The sequence below is a fragment of the Alternaria hordeiaustralica genome, assembly GCF_023758085.1.
Source record: "Alternaria hordeiaustralica strain BMP 2776 chromosome Unknown scaffold_24, whole genome shotgun sequence".
In the NCBI taxonomy this organism is placed as follows: Eukaryota; Fungi; Ascomycota; class Dothideomycetes; order Pleosporales; family Pleosporaceae; genus Alternaria; species Alternaria hordeiaustralica.
This window is the reverse complement of record NW_026056796.1, coordinates 168,289-183,485: the sequence shown is the minus strand read 5'-3', so window position 1 is coordinate 183,485 and position 15,197 is coordinate 168,289. Positions and strand designations below refer to the sequence as shown.

The following is a 15,197-nucleotide window of genomic DNA, read 5'->3' as shown; positions in this document are numbered from 1 at the left end:
TAACTCTATGAAGCAAGACCATGGCGCGTGTTGCTGCACGTCAACGTCGACATGGTGTTCATGCCATGGGGTTTGGACGTTCCGCCAAACCTCGAGGCCGAATGCGCCTCGGCATCCATGGAAGTATGCGTAAATTGAGAGTCATTCTCAAACACAGTCCAGCAACAACCAGGTTACAATGATGTCAAAAGGATGCCTAATCTGCGTATCTCAGGTATCATCCATGATCGATAGAAGTTGCGTCATAATTGCTGCCCTGTTCTAATTTCATAAATGTTCAGGCCTAAGGCTTAGAAGTTTCGGGCCTTAGATCGAGGATTCGTTTTGACGACAGCCCAGCCACACTGCCTCGCTCCGGCCCGCTGCCCGGAAATAGTCACGTCACATGATGGGACACGATCGATGCGAATGCAAACTGCAACAGGAAATACAATTTTGCTGACGACTCAAGTTGTCCGAGTTGTCAAGCTGTTTTTGTGTTTTTGTATTTTTGTGTTTTCGCGTTCGATATCTGGCACCATGAGTAGTAACCGCTATGTACCCCGGATGTCAGTATGCGTACATTGGCCCAGGATATCCAGGTACGCGTAAACGAGGCAGCTGACCACAGCTTCTCCTGGACCTCTAATATCGTGCACATCCCGCCCTCAAAATGAATCTAGTACCAGAAGACTCCAATACCTGAGTCACAGGCTCTCTTGCATTTTCCCGTAAGGAACTTTGCGGCACAGATTCGCCCTACTGCGACCCCACCGTCTCCCTCAACCTCTCCATCTTCATCCTCGCCTTCTCCTCACTGCCCGCCCACCACCAAATGCACCACCTGATCTCCTCCCACTTCTTAGGAAACACAGTCCGTATATCCTTCAACCCCGTGCGCTTCGTCTCCCACATCTCAAACGCCACCATAGCGCGATCATAAAAATACCGCTTCGCGTGATCCGGTACTCTGAACAACGCCTGGCCAAGCGCCGGGGCATGAATAAGTCCTTGACTCATATCCCAGCGCGATTGGTGGAAGGAAGAGCGCGTTATGAGCGTAAGATGCCGCGTCGACATGTGCTGAACATGCGCCTTATTGTCTTCGTTGCAGAGGTCATTGTAGGCCTGGAAGTGAGTTCGTCGAGGGTGTCTCCATAGCAAGGTTGAACAGGGTGTGGGGAGGGAGGTGTAAGGTTGGCGGCGGGATGCCTTGGAACGGACGATGAGGTCGATTAGGTCGGGGGGTTGGAAGTAGGTTTGGCCGGACATTAGGAAGAGCTGGAGTAGTCTGTCGCGGTGGTTAGTACATATACGATCGAGTGTTGCGTGAGATGGGGTTGCTGATGTAGGACACGTACCTAGGGCAGTGAGCCATGTCCTTGGAGAAGTCGGAGACAAATGTGAAGGGTAGGTGCGAGGAACTGGCGTCGGCGAGGGATAAGGCATGGAGTGGAAGTACATGCTCATACATGAAAGCAAACACAGCATGACGGTCCAGTTCATCCAGCAGTGGGGTATCTACCTCTGCTACAATCCTGCTCTTGCAGGACTCCAAGATCCCGATCTGGATAGTGAAGTTCGCCGGGTAGCTGAAATGGGTCAACACCCATCTGATCTCGTTGAGGAGCCAGATGCACACCACCGCGGCATAGAATCGTCCTCTCTGATCGGCGTTGAGACTGCGATAGCCCCATGTGTGTGGCGTTTCCGGATTGCGTGGGGGCGTATCATCGTATGTGAACTCATCGCCACGGCCAACGACCGTTTTGAATCGATGCACAAGCCGCTGAGCATCCGAGGTATGATCTACAGACAGGAAGTCTTCCTCTTGGAGTTCCCTTTCCATCCACGTGTTCTCCAACACGCGTAACCCTTGGTACCGTGCTAGCACGTCACAGATTGCATTATCTGTCCATTCTTGTGGCGAGCAGCATGCATTAGCCGTACTATTTAGATAATGCTCCCAGTTGTTCTTATTCATTCCAGGTTGGCTGGCGGGCAAGCGTGACACGTGGTGTTGAAAGTGTCCAACGATTTTGGAATGGAGGAACAGGGCTCTGTTGAGCTGGAAGTCGTAGCGGTGTTGGGGGTTGAAGTAGATAATCGAGCGCATAATCTCGAGATAGATATTGCGTTTTTTGATAACATGGTGGGTTTTGGTGCATGTGCGCCCAAGATGGTGGACGTCGTCGATGCTTCCGAGGAAATGGAAGATCTGTTCTAGAATTTCTGGGGGTAGATCAGTAAGAGTGGCCATGATTTGCTATATCCTGTCCGATAGATGGCTCCTTCCACAAGAAGGCTTGCAGAGTCGTTTGCAATTCGGTGCCGGGGTGCGGCGTGGTGCCTTTATGTTAGAGGAAAACGAATACAGCGCGGTATCACGCGCCGTTTGTGATGAGTAGTGGAGGAACTTTAGCAGCGTCTGGATAGTTCTGTTGATGTATTGGGGCCTGAGCACAATCTTAAGTTGATTTGGTTGATGTCGATATGGGGTGTCAGTCAATGGAAAACGCGCGGTTGCTACTGCAGGGACGGATGACACGCCGCCGTCTCGCCCGGGGGTGCGCGTAACTGGAAGTGCAGCTGGGACAAGGCTGAACCCTCATTTTGAAGCTGGCTCGTTGCCTGGGTCAGGTGCTGCGGAGCGTTTGCCAAAGCGGGGGTTCCCAAACAATTCATGGTGAAGCCAGTCGAAGTCGTCCTGTTTGCTTTCTGATATGTTCTATAGGGTCGCATGTAGATTCGGTTGTCAAAACGATAACGAGTCCCGCGAGGTGAAGTGGAGGACGCATCGTGGAGAGATCTGATGATTGTGAGTAGTTGGGGCACAACCACTCCGATTGGCCCCTCCGCGCCTGCCGTGTCCGTGCGCGCGATGCTATCAGCAACTACCTGGGTACTCACTCTCGGTACCAAGGAACCATGATATGATGACTCCCAACCTCAGCCATCGCTTCTCTTGGAAAGAATTTAAATTGCTAAGTGGAGTTCCAGAACTGAGGAGGAATTAGACACAACGCGCAATCGTGCAAAAATGATGTAGAAACACGGTCTGAGCGACAAAGCATGAGCACGAGAGTTGAAGATCCTTAGACATGGTGATGAGTATGATAATTTCTTGAACGATTTCGTTGCATCAGGATGTAGTTAAATAAATTGGTGGTATGCAACCTTGAATGAGAGACTTCTCCACCACACATCCTTGCAATCCTCAAACTCCACTCTTCGACACTTGTGATCGAAAAGCAACCAATGATTTAACCAGATTTGCAGACCAGGTCGCCACGCTTGGGAGTACCCTTGTTGCACCTGCAAATCTGACCAGCGGCGCAGCGGTGGTCGATGGTCCAGATACCGCCCTTGCAGTACAACTTTACAATTGTTAGCATTCAATTTTGCAGATTGCACGTTGGAGACACTTACGACAACCTGCCTGTCCTTGACACCGCAAGCGTGGGGGTCGTTCTCGCCACCACCGAAGGTGCAAGCGCCGCCAGCAGAGCGCAGATCACTTCCGCAGAAGTCCTTGCCGCCGCGGGCCTCGAGGGGGAAGCTGTTGACGGAAGTGACACCCTCAGCGTCGACTGGGGTGGCGGCGACCATGAAAGGCGCAATGGCCAGGAGGAGGATCTGGGTGAACTGCATGTTGAAGGTTTGCGGGTTGAGTTTTGCGGTTGTAGAGTGAATGAAGTGGTTTGAGGAGTGAGTGGATGAAGAATTGAGAAGAGGGAGGCAGGTTGCTTTATAGATGGAGGATGGCTATGCTAGAATCCCGGTGCTTGAGTTGAGAGCTATGGCAGAAAGCCCTGGTGGAGAGAGTCTAGCCATCGAGAGGCTGGCATTGCTTGCTCGTGGGCCGAAAACAATCTTCGAGACGCTGTGGCCCTTCACGAAGTGGATTATCCTTGCGTTCTCGTTAGCAGATATCGGCCCGTCGGGCTTCTCCATCCATAGACCGACGTTCCTGTGATGAATTGAACTAGAGATGAACGCCGAGGAGGCTTCAATGTGATGTCAACGTTGGAGGCCTTGCATGAGGTCTTTATTCGAAGTGAAACCGGCATGGAAGTCCATGTAAGCCCTAGAGACGAACCGGTCAATTCGAGTGTAGATTGCTGTGCGACGTGGGTCAGACTTGACTGTGGTATCGACGGCCCCGAGTACCAGCGTGCCTCTACTCTTCACATGGGTCATCTTCGCGGTTTGCAACAGGGATACTAGCCAACGGAGCAAAGGGGAACGCCTGACAGTAGCGCGCGGAGCGGGCCTTAGTAGTCGCGGCGGATGCAAGGCTTGTCCATACACTACGCGACTGTGCGGTGCTGTGGCACCATCTCATGAAGATGACCTTGGAATCATTGGAACGAACCGATGTAGTGGCTGATCGTGACGCGAGTTCGGTAATTTCGTTTCTGGAGAATTTGATCAAACACCCAAGCAGCTGCTGCGGTGTTTGTCCACGATATAGTCTTCGTCGTTTTCATGAGATGGTGGTAGTGGATTGCAAGCCTCGTCTGGTGGGGCCAAGGCCAGCGCATGCGCCACAGCTGTCTCCAGTAACCTGCAGAGGGCTAGCCTAGCCGGGTAATTAGCCTCAGGCCTCGGAGACCCTTTTTTATCTCCAATATAGATACGTTGCGCTAGACACCCGAATTGTGGACATGCAGACGTAAGGCCCCCAGATCTAGATCAGGTTGCGGTTGTACAACGTCTGCACAATTGGTGAAGGGATGTAATAAAGTGAACGCCTCAAAACAGTGTCAGCGCTACGGATGCAAGAGCGGGTGAGGCATGACGCGGACGCGGGCCACGGGAAGGATGCGAAGCTTTCTTGGTGGAAAGCACTTTATCTGCTATGGTACGATTTTGTAAGATCGCCGACCTACCACGATACCGGTAAGGCTCTAGTACGGATACAATCCAAAATTACGTATCTGAGCAAACTGTGGAATTTGATCAGCAAGCGGCAGAAAGACCTTTCAGGTCTACTCACAAAATTGGATCCGGCTAGTTATCTCTCGAATTGGAAGGCGTGAAGGCGTCTCGCATCATGGAGCTGAAAGCAGCATCTGTATCGAAATATGTCTCAATTGCCACACAAGCTCTCTTGCGCAAGGCGCAATTGTGCATCTCGCTGCGCTGGTCGGCTTGAATTGTCTTCGTACGAGAGTATAGCCTTTCATCCAGCTCTAGGTATCGCTCACGTGTTCGTTAGGTGGCAGCGCGTGTTGCTCGTACCAGAATTGCCAGACCTTGTGCTTTTCGCCCTTGCCGTCTGGGTGGTCGGCGTCGTACCCGCTCTTCAAGTCCGTGTAATGATAGGCTAAATTGTCGATTGTAGATGTACTTAGTTCAGTATCGTCAGGTCGGCGACCCAGTAGCATCCATGGTTCCGGTGAGAGCGGTGACACAGGGATGACATGGTGGCACAAAGCTGCCTGGGCTTGTGGGGAAAGAGATGAGTTTCCCGCAACGTTCTGACGCTGTCACGGTAGACAAGCCTTCCGACACGCAACTACGCGCGAGACCGTTTATTTGACAGGCCATGTGTGTGCTACATCTGCTGTTGATGTTGGGTGTGTCTTCAGCGCTCGCTCGTATCGACGTCGTGGACAAGGGGATTTCGTGACTGCTGCACACCCGCCTTCTGTCAAGAGACAGGCGGGACTCGCACAACACCCGTCACGGTGTCGTTGTCGGCGACGTTCATTGGATTCGTGCGCGAAAGACAATTCGTAGGCTGTTACGCTCCTGAGTCCAGAAATCTTCCGAGGTCTGGCTGAGGCTCTGCGGGGTGCCGCATTGACTTCCCTGAGCACATGTGCATTAGTTCCATCAAATCTCCCCTCACAGGTATTACTCTTCCTTTCCACTCCATCCGACTTCAGCTCTGCGCTTCATCGCTTTATTGCTAGGGGACTGGGAGGTTCGGCGAAAAATGACAGCAGAGGATGGACGTTGAGGTTGTTGCCCATCAAGGCGTAGTGCGAACGCCTTCCGCCAGGACCGGAGTACCCGAACGGGGCGTAACCGATCCTGATGCAGGATCACTAAGGAATCATAAGTAGCATAAGCTGTTTGCAATAACACAAGGACTGCGACTCTTTAGATCCACGCGACAATAGCTATTGTACGTGATTGTAGAGTCCGTGTGCAGTGAAGGTAGCTCACTCAATCACACTGACGGTCACGTGACCGCCCCTGCCGCTTGGCGCGTCACTCCCGCGCTTGTCTCCGCAGTCAGCAACCCGAACAAACCACCCCACGTCATACCTCGCACTACCACGTCGCAACACATATCACTCGTATCGCAACTATGTCCGAAACCAACTCTCAACCGCCGGACACGAACATGGAGGTCAACGACGAACTAGACCAGACGGTGGACGACGAGATCAAGCAAGACGCGACACGACTGGAAACCGACGCTATGAACCTCGACGGCGCAAACGATGCAGAGCCCGCAGCGGTCAACGGCATGGCAGACTCTGCCGCCGCCTTTGAGGCGCGCATACCTGCGAAGAAGGACGCAACATTGCGCGAGTTCCTAGGCAAGATGGATGACTACGCGCCGATCGTATGCTAAATGCCGTCTCCATCACAAGCATCGCGCGCTAACCAGGCCTCCAGATACCCGATGCAGTGACCAACTATTACTTGACACGCGCCGGTCTGCCACCGCCACCTCAGACATCACAACACCTCGCACGTCTCCTTGCGCTCGCGACACAGAAGTTCATCGCCGACATCGCAGCCGACGCCTACCAGTTCTCTCGCATCAGGTCATCCAACACCACAAGTAACAACCCTATGGGTGGCGCAGGAGGAGCCCCGGCAGCAGCAGCGCCTGGTGGTGCGCCGGGCGGCAAGGATAGCGGCTCCAAGGCCAAGGACTACAACCTCGGCATCCAGCGCCCAGGATATGGAGGTGGAGGTCAGGGTGGCAATCAAGGACGCACCGTACTTACTATGGAGGACCTGGGTATGGCAGTAGGCGAATACGGCGTCAACATCAAGCGCGGAGAGTTCTACCGCTAGGACCTCCAACCAACGGACAGGAACCCATGAAACTGGAACACGACGGGATGTGGTAATTTGGGACATTGACATGCATTTTAGGCGTTGGACGGCATCACAGGCGCAGGGACTGGTCATTCGGAACATGGAGGCATCCCGCCCAACGAAGGGCTCATCGTATGTGTACAATAACAGTACAGAATGGCTTCTAGATAAACCAAAATGATACCCAAACTCCCATTTGATGCACATGCGTTCCATTGCTCATTTGTTCTTAGTCTGCTTGTACATGAACTGCTTCCGCGTCCTGGATTCAAAGTCAGCACTCCGTTGCTCATACTCTCCAACAAAGCCAGTGATTGTAGCAGACATACGGCGCGAATTCCCCAAGCTTTCGTCCTACCATATCCTCCGTTATGGTGATGTCCAGGTAGCTCTTCCCGTTGTGTATCTGGAACTTGAGGCCGACGAAGTTCGGTAATATGGTAGCGGAGCGCGCTTGTGTCTTGATCGGTGGCATTCGTTCACCCGCTTTCTTCTGTGCTATCGGGAGGCTTCGAGATCATTAGGGCGCATTTCGCAGGGCTTGATAGTAGTGGCTTACGGGACGATATTGGGGCCTGTGAAAAAGTTAGTTTGCTAGGCATTGACAAACGAACATCTCCCGACGGCATCTCACCTTTCCAGACCGATCGAGCGCAGAGCGCCCGTGTGGGAAACATTGCGACGTTATGCGTGAATGATGAGGTCGGCGAATGTTTTCGACGGCTTCCGATGGCTTCAGGATGCACGTGAGAGCGCGGGGGACGCTAAGGGCTTGGCTTAGGCGGAAGCGCGTCGCGAATGGTGAGCGATTGCTCGCGACTATTAGGCCTGGAGTGGCGTGTTTGCTGAGAACATACATCTGCAGTGCCCCAGGGGAACTTCGAGTCGCCGAATTGCCTCTGCCAGCATCACAAGTTGAGGAGTCCACGTCTCTTTCAATCAATCAACCGCCCACCATGCCGCCACGAGCACGCGGTCAGCAGCGAGGTACAAGCGAGCCTGAGATGAGACGGGAAGCATATGCTAATGGAAGATGCAGGCGCAGACACCATCCGGATACTCGTCGCCACAGATAGCCATGTCGGATACAACGAGCGCGACGCTGAACGAAAAGACGATAGCTGGAGGACATTCCACGAGGTGATGTGCCTGGCGAAAGAGCACGATGTGGACATGGTACTGCATGCAGGAGACCTCTTTCACGAGAACAAGCCGTCGAGAAAATCAATGTATCAGGTCATGCGGTCACTGCGTATGAACTGTCTCGGAGAGAAGCCATGCGAACTGGAGATGCTGAGCGATGCGAGCGAGAACTTCGGAGGCATGTTTGACCATGTCAATTACGAAGACGAAGATATCAATATCGCTATACCCGTATTCGCCATTCACGGCAACCACGATGACCCGTCAGGCGAAGGCTCATTCTCTCCTCTCGATCTACTACAGGCGTCTGGCTTCGTCAACTATTTCGGTCGTACCCCAGAAGTCGATAAGATCAATGTGAAGCCGGTACTGCTTCAAAAGGGTGGCACAAAGCTTGCTCTCTATGGTCTCAGCAATGTTCGCGACGAGCGGTTATTCCATACCTGGCGAGACGGCAACGTCAAGTTCTTTCAACCTGGCACGCAAAAGGACGAATGGTTCAACCTCATGAGTGTACATCAGAACCACCATGCGCATACACCTACCAGCTACCTTCCTGAGAACTTCCTACCCGATTTCATGGACCTTGTCGTGTGGGGCCACGAACACGAATGTCTGATTGACCCGCGATACAACCCCGAGATGGGTTTCCATGTCATGCAGCCTGGCTCCTCCGTTGCTACCTCACTCATGCCTGGAGAAGCGGTCCCCAAGCATGTCTGCATTCTGAGCGTCACCGGCAAGGAATTCACGACTGAGAACATCCGCCTGAAGTCTGTGCGACCCTTCATCATGAAAGAAATCGTACTCGCGGAAGAAAGGGAGATCAAGGAGAAGGAGCTCTGGCGCGTCAGCGACAACCGTGCAAAGATTACCCAGTATCTGAACCAGGTCATTGAGGAGCTTATCGAAGAAGCGAAGAGGGATTGGCTTGAACTACAGGAGGATCGACAAGAAGATGACGACGACCCTCCAAAACCGCTTGTTCGGCTTCGTGTCGAATACACAGCTCCCCAAGGAGGCGAGTTCCACTGTGAAAATCCGCAGCGCATCTCGAATCGGTTCATGGGCAAGGTCGCCAACATCAACGACATAGTACAGTTCCATCGGAAGAAGAAGGCAACAAATCGGGCGTTGAAGAATAATGCCGAAGAGCCGGATGCGGAGATACTTGCAGAGATCTCGATTGACTCAGTCAAGGTCGACAAGCTGGTGAAGGAGTTTCTTACGGCCCAGACTTTGACGATCTTACCACAGAATTCCTTCGGAGACGCAGTGTCGCAGTTTGTAGACAAAGACGACAAGCACGCCATGGAGCAGTTTGTGAAGGAAAGTCTCAGCACTCAGCTCAAGCACCTCATGGACGCAAACGACGTTGAAGAAGAAGAGATCGTCAAGGAGATGGCGGAGTACCGAGAACAACTAGAAGACATGTTCGCCTCAGGACAGTTGAAGAAGACACGGAAGTCCAAGGTCAAGCCCAAGCCAGCTGGATGGGATAGTGACTTTGATGGGTCCTGGGTCGATCAGCCAGCCGCTATTATTAGGTCTGATAACGAAGGCGAGAAAGACGATGAGGAGAGCTTAGCGTCCATACCGACAAAGAAAGCTGCCACCCGTGGTCGTGGCAAAGCAGCTGGCACAACCCGCAAGCCGGCTGCGGCTACTAAGAAGGCAGCAGCTCCTAAGAAGGCCGCACCTGCAGCCAAGGGCGGGCGAGGCAAGAAGAAGGTCGTAGAAGAAGAAGAGTCCGACGAAGACGACGACGACGTAATCATGATCGACGACGATGATGACGAGGAAGTACCCGAAGAGGAAGAAGACGATGACAGTGCCGAGGACCTCTTCGTAGCTTCGCAAAAGAAGAAAGCACCCGCAAGGAAACCTGCAGCGAAGACGACAAAAGCCCCTGCGCGAGCCAAGTCACCGGCCAAGAAGACTACTACCGCGAGAACGAAAGCGCCGGCGACCCAGACGAAGCTGAACTTCTCGCAGCCGCTCACGCAACGCAGTCAGCCCACGCGACCTGCGGCTTCGAGAGGAAAGAAGGCTGTACAGGAGCCGGTAAGTTAAGATGATACTTGGTGGGTTTACGTTTGCTGACATGTGTGCAGAGTGATGATGAGATTGAGTCTGATGATGCTTTCGAGTCTGCGCCCCCTCCCAGTGCGAGGGCTACTCGTAGGAGGTAGATCATGCCATCGATATACAGATGACCAGCACCGTAAAATCTGAGGGGAAGGGGTGTTGCAAAACGGCGTATTTGATCTAATAGAGCATAGCGAAGGCGTCTAGGGGTTTTCAGCTAGGTATACCAGAGTTCAGGAGGAAATATGTCTAACCGTCTACATGTACGACAGTTGTAACGTGAAGAGTATCGGAAGAGTTTGCATGTTATGAAACAGCCATGCAATCTCTTCACTTCAAGTCTTCCTTCCTTGCATTAGGTGTGATGATGTCACGGTCGCACTTGTTCATGCCGGAGTCCAACACCGAGGTGTGTCGACCGCTCTTTCCTCAACTATCTCACCTGGCAGCCGCGCTTGTCCGCATCCCCACTTCTATAAATCTCACGATGCTTCTCCTCAACCCTTCCTACGCCGTCTTTTGGTCATCTCCTTCCTCAATGGCCAGCTCCGATCGGCCATTCGACGAGAAGCCGCGACAGGATGCAGGCTATAACAACCTACCCAACACCGTCCTCCGTCCATCCCCTCAACACACACTCGTTTTGGTTCCATCTTCTTGTTCCGCCTTTTCTTCTTTCGCATTGCTGCGCTTCGGCTTTTTGGATAGCTGTCACTCGCTTGTTCACATTGGCTCCCATCGATCAGCTTTGAGGTACGTCGTTGTCTTACACATCCTCTACCACACGAGCATGCAACATCACAGCAGTATGTGAGGTAGAGAACCAACACTAACGGCGACAGGATATTCGCATCACACCATCTCAGTCTTCTTCGTTTCTCCGGCTCGACATCTCATTGGCCCCGTAATACCAACGGCTCAATCAGGTCCGCGGCTCGTTGCCTTTGGTACACCTATAGGGTGACGGACCGGCTATGATGTCATTCGCATACAGGGTGGACGAACTGCTCGCACTTCGCGACTCGGTGTCGGAATCCGCTGTGTCGATTGAGAAGTTTCCTGATGAGGATGTGATCAGAGGTCAGTGCCGGGCTTATCCTCCTCACCCTTTCACTTTTCACCGTTCACCTTTCCTATCGAGGAACTTCATACCCGACGCGTCTTGTTTTCCTTACCCTACTCACACTACACCCAACCGACTCTATCACACTCCTCTATCGCTAGGCTCGTAGCCTTCCTTTCTTCCCGCTACTGCTACACAACGAGCAGTAACTAATTGCGCTTCTCGTTAGAACACGTCCTTCGCCCGTCAGCGTCCGCATCGGCGAATCTGCCCAGCAGAGCATCAAACAGAAGCTTGCGTGTACCCACTCCGGCCAATCTTGTTCCTTTCGGACCTCACAAACGGCCATCACCCACGCCGTCAATCAAGCGCGGCAAGGCGGAGAAGCTCCTCAAAGAGCACGGCAGCCCACCCGGTATACGAGTCACTGCAGGTGGCCGTATAGTTCCTAGCGACCTTCCACCGCTCGGCACGTCCCGATACGGAGACGCTACTTACAGACCACCACAACCATCACTGCGCGTCGCACCAGGCAACGTCATGCAAGCACCGACTCACCAGAACCCCAACAATACCGCTCGCATTGAAGTCGTCGGAGGTCAGCCTGTCATCTTCGTTGGCGATCGCATGTTTGCACTGCCAGCAGTCAACGCAACCAATCCTACGATACCTCCCACCGGCCCCACTGCTATGGATCCCATAGGCAAGCAGATGCCGGATCCGTCTACCATGACCACTCATGGAGCTCCATCGGGGGCCGCGTTCGGGCCATCGCGCTCCAACACCCATACACCATTTGTTGGCTTGGACCTCGCGACTCTCAAGACGCAACAAGCTCTCAAGAAGCAGGAGCTCCGCACTGTAGAGCAGACTGAGGTACTGCAAGCAGGCCAGCAGAGCGAGATATGGCGTGCGGGTATGATAGAGAAGAAGCGGTGCCTCATCGTCGAGCTCGACGCACTTCGAAAGCAGATAACAGCGGTCGAGTCAGACAACAACAGTACTACTCATAGCGCCTTCTCTGGAGCGAACGCAGGCTCATCAGCTATGCCGCCTTTCGGACCGCAATTCCAGCAACCGTTTGCTCCTCCCATGTACCCCTTCCCGGCGCCGTATCCGCCCATGCCGATGTATCAACCCCAACCTCAGCCTTTCGGTCCGCTGTCCGCCTTCTCTGCGGAACCACCAGCTTTTGTCCCGACCGCGACAAACCCGCCTCATTCCCCTCCAGGATCCGCCAGCCGCCGCTCTCGAGCTATTGAAATCAAGCCACCGCCTCCCGAGGAAGTCAAGAAGGGATCTGCTCTAAACCCGAAGAGTCCTACATACGAGCCTGTCATAAAGCCTAGTACCACCCAAGGCACTGTTCCGCCCACTCCGTCACCAGAGAAGCGCTCTCCTTGGCGAGGGCAGCAAATGCCAGCGGCTGGCAAGCATGACCGCCGAATGTCTTCGCAGAAGCATAGTCTGTCTAGCGTTGACACCATGGACTTCTTCCCTACAAACACGCATGAGCATTCCTCAACACGAGTAGCGCCACAGATGAAGGAGACTGAGCAGTCATCCAACGAGAATACTGCAGTACCATCTACACCCGAGAAACACTGGCCAGCTAGTCCATGGAACGAAGGCGATTCTGGCCGTTCCAGGACTAACGATCCTGCACCCAAGCTCACCTCGTGGCCTGAGGCATTTGGTAAACAACCTTCTCTGCCTTCTATACGTCAAGGCCTTTCGGAGCAACCTCAATCCACTATGATAGACCACGCTCCTACAATGGGCCCTGCCATGTCAATCTCCGCTTCTAGCAGCAACATGGCGCCACGAACCAGCTCCAGTAAACGCACCGGCACCGACGAGAACTGGCCTTTCAATGGCAAGCCTGTAACACATGTTCCGTCTACATACCAGGAAGGCTACCAGGCCGGCTACGACCACGTTGGCATTCCTGACAGTCCCGAGGTCCTACAAGGCTACATCCAGGGTCTTCTGCACTTCCTTACAGACGAGTCGAAGAAGCGTCAAGCTGAGTATCGACGCGGTACTGATTCCAGAACGCCTTCGCTTCGAGGGCTTGTTGCCGGGTCCCTACCTCACGACTCTGCTGTCGAGATGACTTTCAACCACAACAACGCCAGCGTGGCCCAGGAAAACGTTCGATCAGCGAAGGGTAGTATACCAGATGATATGCGCCGCGACTCAGGGTATGGCCAACAAGGAAATGTTAAGGATGTTCCCGTTCAGTACATGGTTCGCAACGAAGCCATGCAAATCCCCAACCGTGTCGCCTCTGCCGCGCAGTATCTGAACCCTCCAGTGATGTTTCCTCAGAGGATGACGTCTGGATATCGACAAGTGTTCCCAAGCGTCGAGGATGACGCGAGCAGGGGCATGCAGGACAAGGGCATCGCGTCCCGGGTAGACACTATGCCAAACGGCGGCATGTCCAACCAGTCTTTCGGCAGTCAGATCCAGAATCGAAGCTATAGTACCGCGCTCAGCATGCAACGCTTCTACCCGACGCCCAAGGAGTTGAGCCCGAGCGAGGTTGGTGGTTACGGCGCGCCAGCTCCTCGACACTTTGCCAACCAGCGCTTGTCGGGGCTCGATGGCGCCATGGACGACTTGTCGGAGATGATCAACGACACACACATTGAGGAGCGTCGTTCGTCTGTTGCAGTAGACAGCCGCTCTACCGAAGCGCCCATGTCTGTGGAGTACGAGGAGAGCAACGCAAGCTGCTTCGGAGTATCCAGCAGCAAAGGCAAGCAGAAGGCGCCATCTTCTCCCGCGAAAGCATCGGATGTCGAACGTGGCACCGCAGCATCTTCACCTGCCAATCCACCGAGCTCCCCCAAGAAGTCCGGAGAGCATTCGCCTGCAAAGGCCAAGCTCGAGCAGGTGACGAACAAGTTCCGACGCAGCAAGAAGGACGACCCTCGAACCATGTCTCCCGACGAGAGGCAGAAACGTTCAGACAAGTGGCGACAGCGCTTTCAGCAACTCAAGAGGACCGAGATCGATGAGATAGAGGCGCATCGTAGGAACTCGCGCACCTGATTGCTCATCGTGCGTTGTCGGGTTGTCTGCGTCAGACGGCCTGGTATGCTGGTTGGATACGTCTTCGGACTCGTTAGGTCTTGGTATGATACACCCTCTTGACTCTCTTCTCTGTCGCAGAACGTATCCTTGGATTCGGCCGAGGATTATATCACCATCATCGAGTACGCGACACGTCCGACATCTTCTCTTAACGGCAACATTTTCCACGTCCACGAACTTCCTTGGACAACTTTCCACTGCGGCACAGCAATAATTACGGCAGCCCACGCATATCTCCGACAGTCTTCCTTCAATATTTCTTTTGACATTGGTGGACTGGCAGAACACGGCAAGGGACGTGTCATGGGCGGAGACGAGTCATCTGGCCAGCCATCCACGTCTTATCTCCTTTCCGTCAGCATCTTGCGTATAACTTCAGCCATTGTATGAATAGGTAGTCAGTATAGTCATCCGTTGCGTAGTAGAATAATGATAATAATAAAAGCGTGTCTTGTAATCAGTGTCCCTTCTTTGCAGTCATCTGGTGTGCGTGGTCGGAGTGAGCTGACGAGATGAATCGCGCACGGCCGATGTGTCGGAGTGACGGATAGGGTCCGAAAGCGACGCTATGCCGAAAGGAGAAATGGTTCTAGAACAGATTGGCGTCCGAGGCCGTCGTCAGTGGACGAAACAGCGGAAACATGCGCGTCGCCATCACAAGCATCCGATGTACAGCTACGTTAACTATGTGTGTGTGTGCGAGTACAGCAGGCTGATAGCATTCATTTACATTGGGTCAATTCAGGAATCACGA

At 53.4% G+C, this 15,197-nt stretch overlaps 5 protein-coding genes across 5 annotated transcripts; 3 read left to right on the top strand and 2 right to left on the bottom strand.

Annotated features, from left to right (window-relative positions):
- Positions 1 to 3,242: 3,242 nt before the first annotated feature.
- On the bottom strand, positions 3,243 to 3,630 carry J4E84_008861 (uncharacterized protein; the record flags this gene model as incomplete). The annotated part of the gene is made up of 2 exons (XM_049391430.1): positions 3,243 to 3,356; positions 3,409 to 3,630. The coding sequence occupies 2 exons, from the start codon at positions 3,628 to 3,630 to the stop codon at positions 3,243 to 3,245; spliced, it is 336 nt and encodes a 111-aa protein (XP_049240834.1).
- A 2,671-nt stretch (positions 3,631 to 6,301) lies between these two features.
- On the top strand, positions 6,302 to 7,023 carry J4E84_008860 (uncharacterized protein; the record flags this gene model as incomplete). The annotated part of the gene is made up of 2 exons (XM_049391429.1): positions 6,302 to 6,562; positions 6,616 to 7,023. 2 exons carry the CDS (start codon positions 6,302 to 6,304, stop codon positions 7,021 to 7,023), a joined length of 669 nt encoding a protein of 222 aa, XP_049240833.1.
- A 243-nt stretch (positions 7,024 to 7,266) lies between these two features.
- Positions 7,267 to 7,724, bottom strand: RSM19 (mitochondrial ribosomal small subunit component; the record flags this gene model as incomplete). The annotated part of the gene is made up of 4 exons (XM_049391428.1): positions 7,267 to 7,309; positions 7,377 to 7,556; positions 7,607 to 7,622; positions 7,682 to 7,724. 4 exons carry the CDS (start codon positions 7,722 to 7,724, stop codon positions 7,267 to 7,269), a joined length of 282 nt encoding a protein of 93 aa, XP_049240832.1.
- Positions 7,725 to 8,003: 279 nt separating this feature from the next.
- J4E84_008858 (uncharacterized protein) lies at positions 8,004 to 10,382 on the top strand (the record flags this gene model as incomplete). Its single annotated transcript, XM_049391427.1, has 3 exons — positions 8,004 to 8,034; positions 8,087 to 10,254; positions 10,305 to 10,382. 3 exons carry the CDS (start codon positions 8,004 to 8,006, stop codon positions 10,380 to 10,382), a joined length of 2,277 nt encoding a protein of 758 aa, XP_049240831.1.
- A 958-nt stretch (positions 10,383 to 11,340) lies between these two features.
- J4E84_008857 (uncharacterized protein) lies at positions 11,341 to 14,401 on the top strand (the record flags this gene model as incomplete). Its single annotated transcript, XM_049391426.1, has 2 exons — positions 11,341 to 11,348; positions 11,632 to 14,401. 2 exons carry the CDS (start codon positions 11,341 to 11,343, stop codon positions 14,399 to 14,401), a joined length of 2,778 nt encoding a protein of 925 aa, XP_049240830.1.
- Between the last annotated feature and the right edge of the window lie 796 nt (positions 14,402 to 15,197).